The following is a 20949-nucleotide window of genomic DNA, read 5'->3' as shown; positions in this document are numbered from 1 at the left end:
GTTGAGATAAAATTACAGATAAGTGTAAGGAAATACACATAAGGAAATACTATTGCTAGGCTATGTCCTATATTTCTGTTCAAAGAATTGAAAAGTAATGAATGGAATGAAGAATAAAGAAACACTATCCTTCTTAAAATGGCCTTATGAACTACATTCTTTACATATACAAAAATTTGCATACATTTCCAGATGATTGGTATATGAGGAGTGCCTTGCTAAAAAAATCTATAAATGGAATTGCACTAGTTTGATAATTGAAAATATTAACTCTTCAGGGTGATATTTTAAAACAATGCTACCCAATTTTAGTCATCAGTGTAGCCAGAAAAAGTGCTTTAGTTCTTGCATAGTAACAATCTGTCACAAAAATTCATTTCCGTTTTAAACTTATTGATTGAAAGGGTGTTTGAGCTCTATGTTCGTCTTTTTCAGGCTTCTGGACAAAAAAAACACAAATTGTCACTTGAATTTTTTGAGTAAATAAATAAATAAAGTGCTCAACAGAAATGCTGTAGTTTGTTGTACCGTGGTAGTCAGCTTGAATAAAAATAAAACACTGCGTTTTATTGTTAACAGAAACGATACAACGAAATTGTTAGTTCGCTTTTGAATATTTTTGGTGTCTGGCGCTTGCCATACGGAGATATAAAATGTTGTTGAACCGGAAGTCCCGCCCCTTTTCGTCCCCTCACTGGCTGACTGAGTGAGTTTTACGTTCACACACGGACAAATTTACCGAATAAATCTTCATCCATCCTCTTTTTCAATCATACCCTCCAATTTCTAACTTACGGAATTGAATTATATAGTCTTTTATTATAATCGTGGTGTACACATTTTATTCTTAAGGCTATTTTTCTCTGTAATCTGATTGTTGGATTTATCTTTCCTTCCACAGGCTTCAGTCCGCTCACACGGCAACATGGTGAGGATATTTATCCTATTTAAACGCATAAATAGTATTGCTTATAAGGTTGTTAGCTATATTTTGTTACCTGTGGGTTCTTGGGATGCTTAAGTTTTGGTTTGGTGAGAAAATTATTTGGGCGTAAATGACATTAGCATTGGAAGTTAGCATTAGCAAGACGTAGCTCTTGGATCCACCAATGGGCCGTGCAGCATTTTAGTCACGTTTTCGCGCTTTTAAGCGCTTCGTATTGATGTTAATTATAATATTTATTTAGTAGCTAGAAGTTAGAGGTTTGGTCAAAGCTAGAAACATCAGTTAAATATGCTATTTGAACGCAGCAAGAAGTCCAAACATCACAGGCTGAAGTGTCGGTGATGCATTTCACAAACTTGCAAGAATAAAGGATGGACCAAGTGCTGGGTTTTGGATTTAAACAGAAACTTCAGTTCCACCGGTCCACTCACAAATGAACTCAATCAGTTCGAGTCGGTGCTTCCAGATGTTTTGTTGTTGCTAATTTCTTTGTACCATTTGTTTGTAGCCTCGCAAGATCGAAGAAATCAAAGATTTCCTGCTGACAGCCAGGAGGAAGGATGCTAAGTGTAAGTTAACACTGCCAGCAACTTGCAGTAGATCGAGCTTATTATGTTTTTGTATGACAAAAACACTGCAATAGTTCCATGTCATAATTTAAGGCTGGCAAGACTGCAAGCTAAATGTCAAGTCAAGATGTTCCCTGTTGCTGCTGCTTTTAGTTAAATTTGTAAAAATGTAATTCGTCACTGATGCAGCCTCTTCATTGAATCAAGAGACTGGCAACACAGACATTCACTCCAACCCAAAAAAGGTAGCAAGTGAAAGAAATTAAATATTTTTGATCAGGTCTGCTGCCTTGTCATTTTGCCTCTAAAAATGCCTCTTATTTCAAAGTGGGTTTCTGCAGCATCCCAAAAACATGTCTTATTAAAGAAAGGGCTTTTTTTTTTTTTTCTTCACCAAGGGTTTTGATGGTTCTGTAGAAGCCTCATGTTGTCTTTTGGTCTGGTTGTCAGTACATGCATGTTTGAATATGGCTCTAATGTAAAAGTGCTGAGAGAAAGTTATGATTAGCAAAGCGCCATTCCGTTAATCACTTGGCTGCAGAAGTTTGCATTCTTTTGCTTATTTGTATATATTACTGTTCTTGTGATGCTGAAAAATTAAATTCTTTTTCAGCTTTATATAATTGACTTATGAAGGTTTTGGGCCAAAACTGATAATTTCCAGGTTTTTATTTCTAAAATATTCCAAGCGTTTCACCTTTTGGTGAGAGCCAGTAGCATGTAATGAAACTGGTAAAGGATTAAGGATTGAAACCTTGAATATCAAGTTCGCAAGACCTTTTTGCAACTTTAACTGCAAGATTAATTGAAAAGTATTTCCATTTGTGCCGCTCAGCCGTCAAGATCAAGAAGAACAAGGACAACGTGAAGTTCAAGGTGCGCTGCAGCAGATACCTGTACACATTGGTCATCACAGATAAGGAGAAGGCAGAGAAGCTCAAACAGTCCCTGCCCCCAGGTCAGTAATAATGAAGGTATTTGGCAGCATGTCCTTGTCTTTTCACAAAGAAATCCCAGTTAGAATAAAAAAATTAACTCTGGCAGTATTGCGATTTATTTGTAGAAAGCTTTGGAAAATGTAACTGACTTCTTTAAAGAGGACGTGTTCAGTCAAACGTTTTTCCCCACCAGCTTGTTGAGAAACAATTCAAGAAATAAACATATGCTTTCTTACAAATTCTCTTAATACCCAACTAAGTAATGAGTTTCAGAACACAAACAAAAATTCATTGAGTTTATGGAAAAACTCATTATGTTCACTGGGCAGGAAAATAACCCAAAGTAAGTGTGGCACAATTTGTACCTTAAGTCAAGTTAGTGTTTTTTTTTTTTTTTCTTCACTAAAAATGCTTTAATGGTTCGGTGTCGTAAAACTAGTGACAGATTCAATTGGGGTAACTGGTGCAGTAGACATGTTACAATATAATTCAGTGGAACCCTGTAGTTTGAGTCAGCTGAAAGTCAAAGCAAAACAACCAGTTTTCAGAATAAAAGCGAATCTGAATAACCTCTGCGACTAACATTAATTATTTTAAGGAATACCATTTTTGTCGTAAAAATAGTATTTTTTTCTATCATTAATATTTATTGTCGTCCTTTTGACATTTACATTCCAAAAAGGACAAAACTTTGACATTGATTTTAGTATTGGATTTTAAACAGAGCCATACATCAAGAATCAGTCATCGCTGTGGTGGCTGTGTATGCAATGTTTTCAATTACAAAGGGATGTCTGGATTAAATATTTAGTGAGCTGTAATGTTTTTGTCATCCACTAGTACAAAAACATGATTTGTGTAAGAAGACTGGAAGATTCTATACCGTTTGAGTTTGAAAGTCTTTACTTTTACCAAACTACTAAATAGTGGGTTTAAGAGTGCAAATATATGTGGATTAAAAATAAATCTGTGAAAGTGCAGGTTTCTTGCAGGTTCTTACTGTGCTTACAACAGATACAAATTAAACATTTAATGTTTATTTTTATTAAAAACATGTTTTCCAATCATCATCTTGAAGGGATTTGATGTCTGCAATTCAATTCAAATTATACCCAAGGTCTTGCCTGAAGATAGAAAGTACATGAAAGATTCACAACACGTGTAAACCAATATGTTGGATTAATCAGGTTTTAATAGGGTTATATTTTTTAATCCTTATTTGAAACCCCAGTTAAGTATTCATCAGAAGGCCTAGCAGAACCTTATTTTATTCGGACAAACAAAATCTAATTTTCTACTGCAGAAATTAGCCGCCATCTTGACATGGTCTATAGTTAAATATTTTCTAACCTTTTTTTTTTTTTCTTTTACAGGTCTGGCTGTCAAGGAGCTGAAGTAAATCCAAGATGTACAGATAATTGTAATAAAAATGGAAAAAAAAGATTACTTTGTGTGTTTTTTAAACTTTTCTGCCATACTTTTATGTTAAATATTTCCAGTCACAGTCATGCTAACAAGATTAAGGTRTTGAGTAGGAAACATTTTCAACATTTTACTATTGGTGTTTTTGTTAGACTTGTAGAGTAAATATTTGCATTTAAAAGTTTATATTCCTTAAAAGAAGGTGCAAGATGTATGCAAAAGACATCCTTATTGTTTTCAGACTTGAACTAAAATCACAGTATTTACAAATGTATCTCAAAGTACTCCATGGTCTGAGATGATACATTTATTACTGCTGCTGAATTTGAGTTTTAAGGTTTCTTACATTTTGATAAAGACTGCCAAAAATACAGAGTAGACCCCCTATGTTTAAAGTAAATGTGATCAATTCCGGACTAAATCTACTTTTCTGATCATAAATGGGCTTGTGATAAGTTATTAACTGGTGCATTGGTTTGGCTGGCTGCTCAACCTGCAGTTGACCGCTGAACATACATGCTGGTGGAAGATTGCAAACTTGTGAAACAGGTTTTTGCAGCTTGATGCTTCCAGCTTATGTGAAGCACTGTTCACTTTTTCAGCAAGCTGGTGCATAGCCACAGGGTCCTTAGGATAAATGTTCCATACAGTCAAAAGGGATATTCTCTGGCCCTTTGCACCTTTTTAGAAAACTTTAAACTGTGGGATGATGCGATGGAAATATTTTTGCCATGTTGGTATTGACTTGTTGGGGTCTTGATGCCTTTACAAATATCAAAGCACTAAAATGTGCATTGTGTGTTGTCAGAGGTAATGCACAAACTAAGAACAATTTCTATTTACCAAAATTTCTGTTGAACAACATTTCGGTAAAAAGCCTGTTCCCTGATGTATAGTTAGTCTGGTTTTTGGGGTTCTAATAGCAGCTTGTTTTTTTCTGTGTAAACATTGCACAACTTTAGAAATAAGTTAATCCATTCAATCTTTTTCTACACTTGATTTTCATAAACTGAAAATTTTTGGTATCTGAACAATAGCATTGGAAAATCATGGGTTTCTGATTCTTTTCACCATGCCGCACCACCCCAAAATTCACCCTTACCAAGTATTTAGTGAACATCTGTCTTTATGAATCTACCCCAAAAGAAAAGCTAACACGAATGAGTTTTTTATTCCATGTTACTTTTTAATCCATCATTTACTTCTGGCTCAGCAGGATCACAATAAATTGAAAAAAAATATTTTATGTTGGTTTTGGTATACCACCACGAAACTTTCAAGACACCCCATCTGACCTCCTTTGCCATAGCTTTCTGGAGGCGCCTCTCCTTGTAAGTATCTCATTTCACCGCTAGATGGCAGTGCAGCTACTAAATCCACATAAACAAATAAAGCGACCGTATAATGGCACAAAACAAATCCATGATAGTCTGATAACCGTTTAGCCGTGGGTTTAATATATAGTTATTTTCTAGAGATCAGGTCAATAACTCCTTGCAGAGACCGAAGTAAACGCGCTCCCGTGTCGCTTCTTGTCCCTCACTATCAGTGCGCGCTCCCGTTGCTGACAGTGCTGTTTGGAGCAGCTGTCGGTCGGATAGTGTGTGAAGATCCTCGGACAAGGAGACATGAGTGCAGAGTGACTGGATTCTTTTGAAAGGAAATTTTTAAGAAAATCCTCCCCGGGCTTCAGTTTACGTCACCCCTGCCGCCTGAGCTGGATTTGTGTTTTAGCCCATGTTTTCTTTATTCCCCTCTCTTCAGGCTGGAGTTGCTGGTTAAACTGAGCATGCTTATATCGTTGTCTTTGTTTCATGTGAGACTTGATTAAGATCTCGGGGCTGCAGACCAGACCGCCCGCTTCAAGGATTGAGAGAGAGGCTAATCATCCAGGCTGCAGCCCAACTTTTTTTTTTTTTTTTTTTTTTTTTTATATTCCCAGTCCGGTCAGGGATGTCTTTGACTCGAGTGGATTACATTGCGCCCTGGTGGACTTACTGGCTTCACAATTTCCCCCACATCAACCTTAGATTTCAGCCCACTGACAAGAGCTTCCAGCCGGAAGATGAGAACTACCAGCAGGTCAGTAGAGCAAAGACGAGATACAAGTGGGACTCAAAATATAGGTTGTGGGCATATCCTTGTGAGTGGGGTACACAACGCTTGAGTTTATAGGAGATTGTCATTAGATACAGAAAATGTATAGATTTTTCATACCTCTAACTTTTTCACAATGGTTAATTACAAACTCCTTAGTGTTTTACAGGTATTTAACATGACAGTCTAAGACAAAAGAGTGTTTAATTTTAAAATGGGAAGCAGTTGACACCTGGTTGTCAGTCTGAAAGTTGTGACATTTCCATCCATTGCCTGTAAGACATAATTTTCAAGTCTTACCTCAGATTTTCAACCTGATTAAGGTCTGAACTTTGACTGGACCATTTTAACACTTGAAGTGGCTTTGATTTAAAGCATTCTGTTTTAACCCTGCCCTGCTTGTGTGTCCCTGTTGACACACAAGCAGGGACACACAAGCATGTCAGTGTCAGTATTCCCATGACATGATGTTACTACCTTGTCTTGGTCTACTCTGTCCAGATGACTGTTTCACCTTTCCTGGGTCCCATAACTTATTGCAAAACCGCAAACATTTATTGTAGCTATTTGGTTGTTTATGGAGTAATCAATTAACAGTTGCCATGTGGACAAATTCTCCCACCCGATAATTGGATGATTAACTGAACCAGTTTGAATGAGAATCCTATTGCGCTCCTGTAGCTCCCTACTGTTCCTTTTTGAGTATGCAAGTAGAAATTAAACTTACCATTAATAACTGTAAAATTCCCCACAAAGTCTCTGAACTACCAGTATTCACATGAGGAAATCATCAAAGAGAGTGAATCATTTATTTTGTGATCTAGACCTAAAAACTAGTCATAAATTATGAGCTGCAAGCTTTGTGATCTCTCTTAAAGACCTTCTTATGGCATTTCACCACTAAAGAGCATTAAGCCATACTTGTGGGAAATGCTGCCAGGGGAGTTAAACTGATTCCCATCTCCACATGCTGTAGCAGGAATATTTCACACGCCCTTTATGTGGACTGGGATTGATTTTTGGATGAGTAAAGCTCAAACCATGAACATTTTTAGTCCCATGAATATTTAAATATATCTCTCTTTAATTTTCTTAAGGTTACAGCCCAGCTTCCTTTAGTGCGAGTAGTTTCRTCCCGCTGAGAATAAGTGACATTTAAGTTGATTTCTGCAGAACGTTGGCTCAGGAGTCTCCAGAACTCGGGTTTTGTGGCCCTTCCRATGTTCAGACGTGTTCTTTTCTCAGATAGGTTCAAGGTTCCACATTTGCCATTAAAATGTATTTTCACAGGAATCAAAAAATAAACTGCACCAACTTAATCATAGTCTGCATGACAAAGCCACAGGAAATCAGCTCCTTACTCATCAGCTTCCTAAACCCACATATTCTGACACTATCAAGGCAGAACAGACCGCTTATATTTAGTCGCTGGTGATGTAAGGTGAATATAGCTAAGCCCTTTGTGGTGTGGGAAATAAATATGTGCCTTACATGTTGCACTAGACTAGACCAAAGAGTAGAGTGAAAGAGGACTTTGTCATTCAGGAAGTRAGTTTGCTTTAATGAACAAAATGTTATAATCCTAACTTTCAGAGCTGAGTGAGGTGAATTGGAAACCCGACTGGTCATKCTTCTAGTTTCTGCTTATAATGTATGAACTATGGTCTTGAATAGAAGACAACCCAGGCAGACTCCACCAGCCAGGAAATAAATTGTTTGTTTGATGGTCAGTTCAAAGCAAGCCTTCACTGGACATTCCAGTATCACACGCTGCAATGAATCTCTTACTCTTAACTCAGCGTTGGACATTATGTCTTGGATTTTTTAATTTGTTTATTTACTTTTTTTTAACTATAAAACTCAAATTCTTTTYATGGACTCACAACSCTGTGTTGAGTAAGGGTAGGACAGACTGCATATGRTTTGTAAAGTAGACATTTACTTTTGAGTAATATGTACTTCTTTCTTATTTAACAAAATCTATACCTAAAATAAAATGGAATTTTCAGGCGCTATACAGTAAAGAARTTTCCCTTTTWGAATTGACTTACTACATAAATGAACTTTGTCAYTGATAACTTTGAGGTGAACCTGTTTAACTTTGATGGCTGCTGTTTGGAATCTTTTCTCTTAAACTGCACATTGAGTTCTGAATAGCAAACATAATTGTATTGTTTCTTGTATTTGGCTGCAGTATAGTTCATTTTAGAATAAAGACTTTAAAGTTGTCACAGCTATGTTACTTTAGTGTTGAAGAATTCCCAAATGTTTGCACGCTAAATTTGTGTTTTCCCACAAACTCATTGGGTTTAGAGTCTGTTACTCAGTATCTTCGATTTAAAGCACTAAAGTAATGTTTTAYCATCAGTMGGGAACCTAATATTTATTYGGTCTTATTAGGAATCGCAATRATTTATTTTCTGTTCTTCTCATATAAGCTCATCCAAATCGAATTTTTGTCTCTTTTGGTGTTTGCAGAATGAGACAGAGAAAGGAAACATGTTTTTTTTTTTTTTTATCTTCTCTTGCTGCTAGTTTCAATTCTCGGATCCTCTGAGACTTGCACTCATGGCCATGGGGTGTCGGTGGGAAGGATGGTGTTTCTCAGCAGGTGAAAATTACTTCTTTGTGAAAAAAAAAAGCCATCCGAGTGCAGTCAGTCRCTTGGTTGGTGGGAAACCCCCAACTACTGTCTTTTCAAAGTCTATTTCACTTTCCTTCCCATCAAAACAATCTGGCTTCCTCTATCCATTTACTCATCTACATCGTAACTGTAGTTTCAACTTTCAACCTCCTTAGGGTTACCCTGAAATTTATGTGTGCATGGCACATTTTCAGCAAAAGGGCAATCCAAAGTGTTTTTTATGATWAAAACAAAATTWAAAAAAGCAAATGAGACAAAACAATATTGCAGTTTCAAAGCAAAAGAAAATGATTACAGGTTGAGAGGCACTCTACCGTCTGTGACGTTACAGTTGTTATTAATAAAAGGCAACTTTCAAAGTCTATTCTCTGAATCACAGGGAGCCAGTGTACGRASTTTAAAACTGGCATTATGTGCTCTACTTTCCTAGTTTTCGTGAGAACACAAGTAGCAGCGCYCTGGATCAGCTGCCACTGTCTGACCTGTGAAGACACTGTTGCAGTGATCAGTTTGCCTGAAGACAAACTTATGGATGAGTTTCTCTAGATCTTGCTGGGACATTAGTTCTTTAATACTTGCAATGTTCATAAGGTGACAGAAGGCTGACTTTGTTATTGTCTTTATGTGCCTCTGAAAGTTCAGGTCTTTGTAAATCACTATACACAATTTYTTTCTGTTCAGGTGAAGGAAGCTATTGCACGTCCTCTCACGGATTTGTTCTATGCATCTGCTCCGAATTTTAATGTGTTCATATTCACCTGGTGAAATTGAAGTCTAGCGCTGTGTACCACCTGCATGGTAACTTATCTTAGTCGTAGCAATCTGAGCTAGCAGGAGCATGTAGATATTGAATAAATGGAACMMCAGTCACTTCAATAATATATCATGGACRAAAGTGTCGAATGCCGTGCTAAATGTCATGCAGAAGCAACGTTGGGGTTCTTTCACAGTCTGTATTTATGTGATTGTCATTGAACACTTTGACAAGGGCAGTCTACGTACTCTGATGAGCACAGAAGCCAGAAACCAAAAGACATCAAAGCGGTTGATCACTGTCGGAAAGCTATTTAAAACACACATTTTTTTTTTATAACACTTTGCTGATGAATGGAAGGTTAGAGATSGGCTTGTAATTTTGCAATGGTGCTAGATAGAAGGCTGAGGTTTATATACATTTCAGTAAAGTTARAAACCCACAGCTCACAGGGGATCAGTGGACATATGAGCTGCTCTTTAAATGTGATTTARTTTCAGCTTTTTGCAAAGAGGTAATAGAGACAAACTCTGTAACACGTATAGCTGTAAGTGAAACAAAAGGTTGTTCTGCAAAGTATTTACTCAGTTGGAACTGAATACAAACACATGCCACAGCTTCCAGATCGTTATTTGAAAAAAAATGTTGAAACCCATGCATAAATACCTTCTGCCCCACAGTTAAAACCTTTTCTCTGTTGTTTGATCACGAARAATTCCTGTGCCATACCTGTCAAACTGTTTTGTTTTCATGATCTGACTTGTATCTTGTTTTTATGGTGTTCATAGCACTTTTCCGTTTTTCCCTGAAGTGACTGACTGTAGCCCAGATGAGTTTCCGCATTGTTTATTGGTAAAGAATTCAGTGTAATGGAGCCACATGTGAGCCTCAACTGACTYGTCTAATGTTGAGCTCATTCTATTGTACAAAAACTGCTGAGTGGAGGTTTGTTTGGCTGCCTCTGCGGATCGTATTGAGAAACTTGGCGATGGCTACAACCCAGGACACATGCTCTGTCAGAGGAATTGTAATTGGCCAATTGTGACGTTGGCAAAAAGTCCTGTCTTGGCTTCTTTCCATGAAATTTGAAGGAATTTCAGAGGTTGGGGTCCTCTACTGTTCTTTGTCTGAATTTCTGTGTGCATTGTGTGTGCGTGTGTGTGTGTGGTAGCAGTGATGTCAGTAACGTCTGCCTGAAAATTTTCTCTAATTTATGTCTTCTGACAATAATTAGGGTATTCCCTTTTTATCTAGTAGTTATATATGTGGGGGGATTTCATCCTGCTGACTTCTGAATAAAAAGCCACGTCTGAATAAAAAGCAGCTTTGTAACCAAACCACTCTCATACCATCACACAGGAACTGCTGTGTTAAGGGCTTACTTATTGTTCTCCATGTTGTAAGCTTGATTACTTAAAACCTAGATCCTGTTCCCTGACGGTAATCGTTTAGTGAAAATACCATGTTTCTTTCAGTCCTCCACCAGATCAGTCAGAGGTAGAAATATATGTTTCTGCTCCATCACTCCTAGTGCTGAAGCCTTGAGAATAGATAGAGGACAAAAACTGAAAAAAGCTTGTCCAAAAATAAAGAAAGAGGACAAAAACTGAAAAAAGCTTGTCCAAAATAGAACAGAGGCCTAGTTTATTCTGGATTTATTGTGTGTGTTGAGGCAGATGTCATGTGTAGGTCAGAAGGTTTGTGTCCATCTGACTGCTCTTTTTTTCTCTCCACTTCCTGCTTTGTGAATCTGACATGCACTTCTTGCTAATGACAACGGCCAACACAGCCATTCCATCATGAGTCTCCTTTGTAGTACTTTGTAAAACAAACATAATTTGTGATCATAACGTATAGCTAAAATTTGGAGYCTAGGAGAAAGAAATTAAGTGTGTACATAAAACTCGGAAGAACTGCTGATGGGTCACTCAGGACTGTATTTAAAATGAGTTTCCTGCAATTTTGTGTGATTACAAAGGGTTGTGATTTGTGGATGTAACATGGCAATTTTGAATTGTGTAATGTTCACCTCTGACATGTCTCTGCAGAAAATGTCTCTCTTGTTAGTTAATGCAGTTTATGAGGATGTGAAATACATGAAAACCCCACAGACATAAAGTACTATTCAATTACAGGAGCAAACACTCTCTTTACTTGATTATTCTACCTCATGAGATTTTTCTGCAGTAATTTTCTGAAGAAAGCAGCCCAGTTGAGTGCATCCAGACAGTCTGGATTCCAGGCCTTTTGTCCCTTTTCCTTCACTTTTATGTTTTTTTTTTTATATATATATATCCAGATCATCATTCCCTTCACTCTTTCCTTCCTCTGCCAATTCAAATGGTTTCATCAGAGCCATTGTAGGCTATAAGAAAACAGGCATGAATTTAGGAGGGTATTTTCTTTTAAGTTATTATTTTAAATCATTATCTTTATCGACAAAATGTAATCCTCAAGATTATATTTTGATTTAGCAACTAAATGCGCTAACCGTCTGGTCGGCGGTATTTTTCTTGAGCTTGTGACGGCAAATGGAAAAATATTTGTGCCAACAGCTAAAAATCTATTATCTTTCCAGCTATCAGAGCCTCCCTAATTGCATTGGAAATTTACCAACTCTTATAGCCTCCTCCACAAGAAAATCAATCTTAAATCTGTCACTTCTGATTCCCATGCTCCTTGTCCCACCTCAGCCTCCCTCTGCGTGCATTGATGACTATGTAACTCTTTGTTAAATCAGTGATTCACTTTTGCTGAGCTTCTCCAGATCGGAATTTTTTTTTTTCTGTCTCTGCTTCCTGTCCCAGTCGTACATGCATACAGAACGCATTCATGGTTTTCCCCCTGGCTTTCCAGAAGGTCATTAACTCCTATCTGTCTCGATAGTACTTGAAGCCAGCTAGCACCGCGATTGGCTAGATTGGATAGCTCAATACTAATAAAGGGTTGTGCAACCCTCGTGCTGATCTGACAACATTCAGTTGGACAATGTTAACACCACTTCCATTGTTTGATTGTCAACAATAATGGGGCTTCTCATTTAACTTGTTTGGTACTTTGTAATGGCTCAGGTCATTTAGAAATGAAAGCAGGTCAGATCAACAACATTCACCCATTTCTCAAAGCTTCGCAAATTAGGACAAGTGGATTCAAGCAATCGCATTCCCCTTCAGTGTAAACAACAATGAAATATGCTCGTCCCTGGAAACTTAGGGGGGTTGGGTTTCCTTTGTTGTGGGGGTGTAGCGTCAGAATCATGACCCCTTGACTTCCCTGAGGGAAGGGTCTCGGGCTTCAGCGATAGGGAGGGTGTCAAGGAAAGCAAATTAATGGGCTTTGTGGCACTCCTGAAATGTCAACGTAAGCATGGCCTTCAAGGAGAAGCAGAAAGGGGGCAAGGGTCAACAAGGTTTTTTGGAATAATAAAAAAAAGAAATTGCAGTTATATTTGAAGAAATTGAAATAATACCTTCATAAGGTAAAGTGGCAAGTTACTCTCTTGCTGTTTAGTTTTTCATATATATTTTACCACCTAACATCACACTGTATCTGTTATACCAAGCCATTCTTTTACTTTAAACCTAAGCTGACTGTTTGTTCTAGACTATTGCTGTCTAGAACAAACATATCCGCTTATCAGTACAGGGATGTGGGGGTGCTGGTGCCCATCTCCAGTGGTCATTGGGCGAGAGGTGGGATACACTCTGGACAGGTTGCAAACAGCCATGCACAGCTTCAACGGTATGACTGAATTCTGACTATAATTGACTAACAGACGTTCTACAGCATTTAACGGATTTAATTAAAACAAGCAAGAAGAGCCAATCTAAAAAGTAGTTAAATTATGTTTCTTACAGTATATAGGATTGGATTCTCATTCCCAAGTTCCAACTTTGAGTAACAATATTTTTACAATAATGCAAAAAGGGCACAACCTAAAGCCTGCAAGAAGCTTACTTAACTTGCCAACCTTCTAATAAACAGCTTACTTTTTTGCAACTCAGCCAAATCACTGTTTCACTGTTTTGTCAGAAAACAATCTTTATAAACTTGTGCTCCAGATGTTTCTTTGAGACTTTCTTACAATGTCTCAAAGAAACATCTTGAGTTGCTCTTGCAATTATGCAAGAGCAACTCAAGCAATTGCGGTGTGAGGTTTTACTGACAGCACACCATGAGTTTTAAAGTGTGACTTGCAAAACTGTGTAAATATTCACCTTTAAAACTGATATATTTTTAGTTGACTTATGAGATTCCATTTCAGTCCCTTTTTTAAAATGTATCATTTTAGTCACGTTGTAAGTTCTTGACAGCTGTTTTCAGTACATTCTGCTTGCTAGCTGACAAAGTGTTGATGTTCTTCTGAATTAGCTTGAAGCTGTTCAGATTCTAAAATCTTGTTCTACACAAAGCTCTGAAAAAGAAAGAAAACGAGAAAGTGTGTCAAGAAAATATCCCCAACAAACAAACCACAAACGCCTGCATGAACCATTTACACAAAACAGGATGGATCCATATTTTTTTTACATCAACTTCTGACCCTAAAATCTAAAGATCCGGTTTGTTTGGCACAAAAACAACGCCACATTCAAACGACGCCACATTCAAAGTCATGTGAATCCCAATTATTCCTTATGCCGGTTCTCATCCTTGAGAAGCTCCTGTGGGAAAGGGTGAGTCACCGTTTACATTCACAAGCAATTGTACCTAGCAAAGTACCTAATTAGGTGCCTGGTTAAGTGTTGAATACAGTGGTGGGTTTCAAGCTTGAAGTCTGTCAGAATGAAATCTGCATTACTAAGGAATGCATAAACATTTTTCTTAGACGTAGTAGGGATAAATGCTGCTTCAGGACATCAGAAAATAAAATGGAAGGTTTTTCTTATATTGGCCAAAAGTATAGCTTATTAATTTAAAAGTATTCAAAGGAGAGTACCAGGCTTCCGCCTTTTCTGTATTTTAAGGTCTGAGCAGTCATCCACTTGCCAAAGAAGATAATGTTTTAAATCTGTGACAGAAACTAAAGCCCTAGCATGCCGGGTAATGGCCATTTAACACGACTGTTAAACTCCCAACAAAACTGTCGGGTTGAATTTGTTTCCATCCATCCCTGTTACGACTTGGCCATTCCTGGAACTCTGCGTTATGCTGGTTTTTGAATGACCTGGCGTCCATTCACCCCTAAGATTGTGCGACAAATTCAAAGGAAGTCTTCATAGCGTCTTCTGTGTGCCGGCCCAGTGGAGTGCACTATTCTGGAAAGGGTCCCGGTCCCTGGGGCGTTCAATCAAGTGCAGCAGTGAGACCAAAAGTGGGGAAGCAAAACAGTCGGCACAGGTGGCTTTGTTGAAATGTAGGCAGAGGAGGTTGCCTTGAGAGTATTATTTGAAAAAGCCATCAGAWATCCTAATTAAGCCAGAGCCTGTGGAGGGAAGTTGATTATACAAACTTTTTGCACGGCATTAAAGAACGAAGAATGTTTGTGAAACCTCACGGGGACGTATTCCTCACAGAGCGAAATGAAAGTTTCTGCAGCCCACTGACTCTGACATTTTAAGGTGGGGTTGCCTCATTCCTCCATGTCGTCTTCGCTCAGTAACTGACCTGACACCCATTTAACCCCCTTCATGTTGAAGAAATGTCACTGTCCATTCCAGCTACACATAGTCACACGCACACACGATATTTATGCATAAAGCGCCTGGAGACCTTCCCACCTACGCACAGCTGTCTGCCACCTGCTGTTGGGGGAAGACATTTTGTGTCACTTAGTTTCCATTTAGCACATCTTTAAGTTTTTGGACTTCCTCGCATAGACAACTTACTCCTGCATTGGAGATGTACAGCAACACATGAATGTACACTCACTCACTATTAATTGTGTTTCTGAGTCGTGTGTTTAAAATTGATTCTCAATAGAGGCTTAGGCATTTACTGTATCAGCTTGACACCGAAAACATTCTCCATCCACTCAGTTTYTTGTAGAGATGTACTGATGAGAGATTTTGGCTAACTTCTGATCTTTCAATTGAGATTTTAAAATACTTTAATTTCTCTTTTCTGTACATAACAGCCATGTGTGTATGTAACCCTTATCTATGAAATAATTATAGAAAAGTTACTTTTTTTTCAGAAAGAACTGTCTCCTTTGTTAAAAGTAAAATCCTCCTGTTATCTGACTGATGTATGAACAAAAACAATTACAGCATGTTATTTAGTTCCTAGGAGTACATTTTATAGCTTACCAACTTTAATTTTTTGCATTGTTCAAAATGTAGAGTTTCCCCACATCACAAAAAATATATTTTCTGCCAAATCATTTAAAAAATAATCAGCGTCTGAGTTCAGCATAATATTAAAGATTCAAAAGCTGTTCACTGTCAGATGTTAGGTTGTTAAATTATTTCTTTTCATATTTTCTTCTTGTAGCTTTGTATGAGCCATAAGAAACTTTTCTCTGATCAGTAATTATGTATTTATATCATAACTAGASCCCAAATCATATTGTGTGTGTGAGCCACAACAGAAAGGGTATATTACACACATAWGTGATTRAACACAATTTAACTGTAATTTTTGAAAAATAAACATGATTACAGAGATGATATTTTTAATCATCTGTAGTATATTCTGCTATTGATTAGCCTGATTAGAGTGGTTAGCATTATTAACTATGTGTCTATTTCCTGTTAATAGTCTTTTAAATGCCAACATTTCTTTTTCCRGCAAGTTTCATGATAGACATGATATTGTCAAAAGGTTGAAACAAAGCAACTTTGCTTTAAAATATTCAGCTTCCTCTTATTTACTGACTCCCCATAGTTACATTAATCCATTCGATTCTTTCTTTTTACAACTTATTCCGAAGAATGTTTTCTTCTGTTATTTTTAGGTCGGTKTGTTCACTGATTTTGGAAAAAAAAAGTTACATTTTTTGTTTCTGACCATTTAAGTAAAATTGGCCAATTTCAGTCACCAACTGATTTTTCTACTCTTCACAGTGGCACAGCGATGCAGTCTTCATAAAAAAAAAAAAAAAAAAACACTTATTGAGGTCAAGCTTTTAGTCTGTAATGCACAGAGATGAAGCATTTTAAAATATGTCTCCACTAAATTCACAGTCCTTTTATAAAGCCAGTCCAGGTTGTTCTGACTTTCACATCTCACCCCTGAATGCATTCCCTGGTTGCTTTCTGGAATCGACAATGAGGCACAATAACTTGTCTTGGAGCTGCTCATATTCTACTCAGCACTGAATTTAGCATTTTTCTAAGTCTTAAAGGTAACCAGAAGATTATGTCTTAGTCCATTCTCATATGCTCTGTTATTGAATAATAAGAGTGCCACAGGAAAAAAAAAAAAAAAAAAATTTAATCTGTAAAATGAGCACAACCGTTTTCTTGACCAGTAATGATTTACACTTTTTATACTGATTTAATTTTGAGGCATGTCCGAATCAGGAGTTTTTGTCTTAATAGTCAGAGTAATTGAAGAATCAGGCTTTGATGATACAGAACCCCAGTTTGACATTTCACTATAACCATGTAACAAGGCAACCTTTTGCGGTTGGATTTTACGGTGAGGAAGACTACTTGAGGCAGAGTCAGGTGGAAACAGCAGTGGGTGTATTCTTCTYACAGCATCAACACACACAACTCTCTATCATTTCACAGGTGAAACGGCAGGCTTAAATAGTCTCAGCTGTGTTGGACCCAACCACCTCCAATTCACAGGGGATTCTCACTTCACAAATCTCCTCCTATTTAAATTAAATACATTTGATTAAATATGAACATTAAAATTTACTTTTTATAAATATTTTATATAGGAACCTATAAATGGTGTCTGGACCCCCCTGGGTAGTATTTGTCCAAACACCCTGGAGAGGACACAGAAAAGACAGGTGAGTCACTCAATATCAGCACTCCACACCTAACAGATTATGCACAAACATTTGCTCAGTTTGACCCACCAGTAGCTCATTGCTCTGAGTAACAATTATCCTCCCTTCACAGGCAACCACCTCTCTTGTCAATGAGGAGCAGCTGTGCAGAGCCCAAAACAAAAGGCTACATGCTAATTACTAAAATACTCAATAAATACAATTAAAACTTCTCGTGTGCAAATTGATATTTATGTGCAAATCTCTGCTTAAAGTGCAGTGCTAAATAAAGGGCTTCTTAATAAAGTGCTTTTAAAGTGCTATACAGTGACTTAAGTAAAAACAGTCCCAGTAAGGAGAGCTCTTCCAAACATAAACAACAAAAAGAGGACCAAAAAACCAAAACTAATGAAAACCAAGGCACCCAAAGATCATGACATTGAAATGTTTGCTTAATGAAAAGTATGCTTAAAACCAGCTTAAAGCTTTTTTTTTTTTTGCTTTTTTTTCAGAAGGTAATTATATAATCTCAAAGATGAGCCTCATTAGACTGCATTTTCCAATTTACTGAGATCAGATGTACCTGCAAGTCAGGTTCTGGAATTCTATAAATAATACACATTATATCTGAGTGGGAAAAAAAAGAAAACTCCAACTAAAAAAAGCATTGTGTTTTCAGGGCAGTACATGGTGTAGCAGAACAGCATGGACCAATAATACAAAGGCACTTAGGTCTTGATGGATCCTGCRGTGGTTTGATTCTCAACCTTCCTGAATGTGTTCTCCTTTTTATCTTTTTGCCTATTTCCTGTCTGATTGTTGTCAATAAAGGACACTCGTGMCACAAAATCTTCAAAACTATTCATAGCTTCTTGCTAACCAGTTTGGGTTTTTTTTAGGGGTGGGGGTTTGCGATTCACACATACTGACTCCCTTCCCCATGACTTCCATTCATGGTAAATTACATCTGTAAAGTAATATTTGTATGAAGCAACACTAATGTCTTCCTTTATGTGCTGAATTGTTTAATCCTCTGTTAATTTTCTTGGATCATTGCAGCGTAATACAATTAGCTTTTCTCTGCCGCTAAAGGTCATGCATTATTCATGTCGGATGCAGCGGTGACATTTCATCTGTGTGTCTGATGTGTGTCTGTGTATAAGAGAGGAATCACTGGTAAAGAGAAAAACAAAGGGAACACGGTATCAGTGGCAGCACTGATACCTGGAAAGATCAGGTTATCCTGATCTTTCCAGGATCAGGATAACCTGATCCTGGAAAGAAGCGCAACTGAACACAAGGAGTGGGACCAGAGTATTTTCTATAAGAAAGGAAGACAGAAATCCTACACTTTTCAATTCGAGTTGAACACTCAAAAAAGATAAAACTGGGAGATTTTCTTTTAACTTGGCTAGTTTCACTCGTTCCCAAAGCTGAATTTATGATGTTACGTGATTTAAGTGGTAGCCTGCTTTAACATCAGACATAATTCCGGAGAAAATATTGTTTCCTATTTTTTTTTTTTCTTTTTGAATCCTCTTAGATGTTTTATTCATCCTCTGGATTCACATCCATCTTAATGTTAAAATGTCTGATGTGCAGATGCTAGTGCAAATTTACCACTTAGCTTTGTTCTTAAGTGCCTAACTGGTTTAATGGTCAAGTTGAAAACATCAAGATAGAAACTATAATACAAATATAAARGAAAATAAATATGAAATAAATATTACATTAAATAAATGTTAGATGAATAGATATTAAGGAAACTTAGTTCAGAATATTTATCAAACACATGAATTACTTTAATTTCTGCTTTATTGTTACCCAGATTTTTCTTTTAGCATATGCATGTCGGCCGTTTCAGTAATTCTTGGTGGTTCTGGTACTTTAGGAGAAAATAGATGCTCTCTTGGTTAAGCGCTTCAGATGTGTGTCTATGAATGCGTTAGTGTTTGCCATATTTTAAAGATGTCATTGTATTAGGCCATTATAGGATCACTCTCCATTTATCTCACCGTCCCATCTGTGCCATCACTCTCCCTCTGGCTTTCATCATACCTCTGATGTGCCTTTGGGGATTATAAATGTCCTCTGGGTTCTTTCCTGACCCGGGTCAGTGTTGCCTCATTTATGCATCAGCTTTTGTCTTGTCGGTGTGTGTGTGTGTCTGTGTGTTAGTTTGTATGTGTTTCTAGTTTTTTTCCCCCCTTTGTTCACAGAGTATTTTGCACACTAGTTAGTTTCGCGTCACACACATCAGTTCATACAAGCACTGATTTTCCATTCACTTTGAGAGACAGCCCAGTGTCAGCGACTAGCTTCTGTTCYGCTTCTAATAACAGCTATTTTAACAAATCATACTAAACTCACATATTTTTGATATGGATTTTTTTTCCCCTCATTTTCCTTTCAAAAAACTTAACATTACTTGAGCTTTTTCCATTTTATTTTTTACTTTGGTTCTATGTGACAAAACACCACAAAATACATAGTTGTGAAGTGGAAGTGAAAGCACACATGATCTTCARAATTATTCAAAAAAGGGCTGAGAACTGTGTCGTGCAGTAGGATCCGTTTCATCCACTCTGATCAACTTCTTTGTTCCTGCTGAAAACAAAATATGATGTCCCCACATGTTTTTGGTATATAAATACAGTTATTTTGAGTGCTTCCTGACAYATTAATTCCAAAAACCACTCTTCCGTTGAGTCAAGATTCGTGAAGCGTATGACTAATCCTTGTCTGATCAACATGTTGAYYGGACAACAACATGTTGTCCCAGCTGAACTGCTTCTTATCCATACTTGGCTTCTTTGATTAGTTCTCTCCTGGCCTGGACGTTTATCTGGACGGCCATGCATTGGTAGGTTTGCAGTTTTGCCATTCTCTTTCTATTTTTGGAAAGAGTCGACTTTGTTCACTAATTAGGAGACTTCTGAATATTTTAGTGAGGGAAAGCATCGTAAGGGATGGCGCACTTCAGATTTGTGGGTTTTGGAARCCATTTTTCAATTTGTTTCCATTTCAATTACTCGATTGAGTTGGAAACGTGCACCAATGCCAAATAAAGGTCATGCGTCGGCCACATGAGTTAGTATAGGATGGATAAAAAAAAAAAAAAAAAAAAAAAACTTTTGATAACTATATGTCAAGTGCTATTTTTCAAAATGAGTCTGTTAGTTGGCATTGGGTAAGGTAACATGGTGACCATGTCTTGTCATGTGCTTTTAATTTCATGTTTTCAGCATGATTTTCCTCAGTATTTTAAGAAAATTGTAGTATTATGCAACGTTTCATCCTCCGGGCAAAGTCTCTACAACAGGATTGAGATGATAGAGAAACTGGGCCAAGCACTAGAAGAATCAGTGTGTTTGAGGTAGCTATTTGGATGATTTAGCTACGTCCCTTTGCGTCATAAATACACATCCCCCATGCACCCTGCCGTGTCTTTGTCTAACTTGCATCGCTGTCTTTATCTTTTCTTCGTTCTATCTTCTGCCTCACCATTCAACCTCATTTTTAGCATGAGTTACACACATAATCCCTCCCCCAGTAATTATGTCACCACTGCCTTTGTGCTCATCTGTCCCTTCTACTGAGGCTGCCCAGATCTCAGAAACCGCTCGGCTAGGTCTTCCTTCCTGTCTTTCCTGTGTTGTTGCCTCCAGCCTTTTGCATACCACACCCCCCCACATCC

General features: G+C 37.5%; 2 protein-coding genes across 3 annotated transcripts in view; both read left to right on the top strand.

The window, feature by feature from the left end:
* The first annotated feature begins 658 nt into the window (after positions 1-658).
* rpl38 (ribosomal protein L38) lies at positions 659-3896 on the top strand. The gene is made up of 5 exons (XM_008437266.1): positions 659-706; positions 902-928; positions 1455-1515; positions 2351-2473; positions 3827-3896. The coding sequence occupies exons 2-5, from the start codon at positions 926-928 to the stop codon at positions 3850-3852; spliced, it is 213 nt and encodes a 70-aa protein (XP_008435488.1). The 5' UTR covers positions 659-706; positions 902-925; the 3' UTR covers positions 3853-3896.
* Positions 3897-5409: 1513 nt separating this feature from the next.
* The window catches only part of ttyh2 (tweety family member 2), a 56612-nt gene continuing 41072 nt past the window's right edge, over positions 5410-20949 (top strand). The window contains exon 1 of one of the 2 annotated variants that reach the window (XM_008437264.2): positions 5410-5957. In XM_008437264.2, coding sequence (XP_008435486.1) covers positions 5829-5957 — 129 coding nt within the window. In that variant the 5' untranslated portion in view covers positions 5410-5828. The remainder of the gene's footprint in view (positions 5958-20949) is intronic. The other variant, XM_008437265.2, reaches the window with a different exon arrangement.

The sequence above is a fragment of the Poecilia reticulata genome, linkage group LG19, assembly GCF_000633615.1.
Source record: "Poecilia reticulata strain Guanapo linkage group LG19, Guppy_female_1.0+MT, whole genome shotgun sequence".
NCBI classification, from domain to species: domain Eukaryota; kingdom Metazoa; phylum Chordata; class Actinopteri; order Cyprinodontiformes; family Poeciliidae; genus Poecilia; species Poecilia reticulata.
The sequence above is the reverse complement of the archived record's forward strand: the minus strand, read 5'-3'. Positions and strand labels throughout refer to the sequence as shown.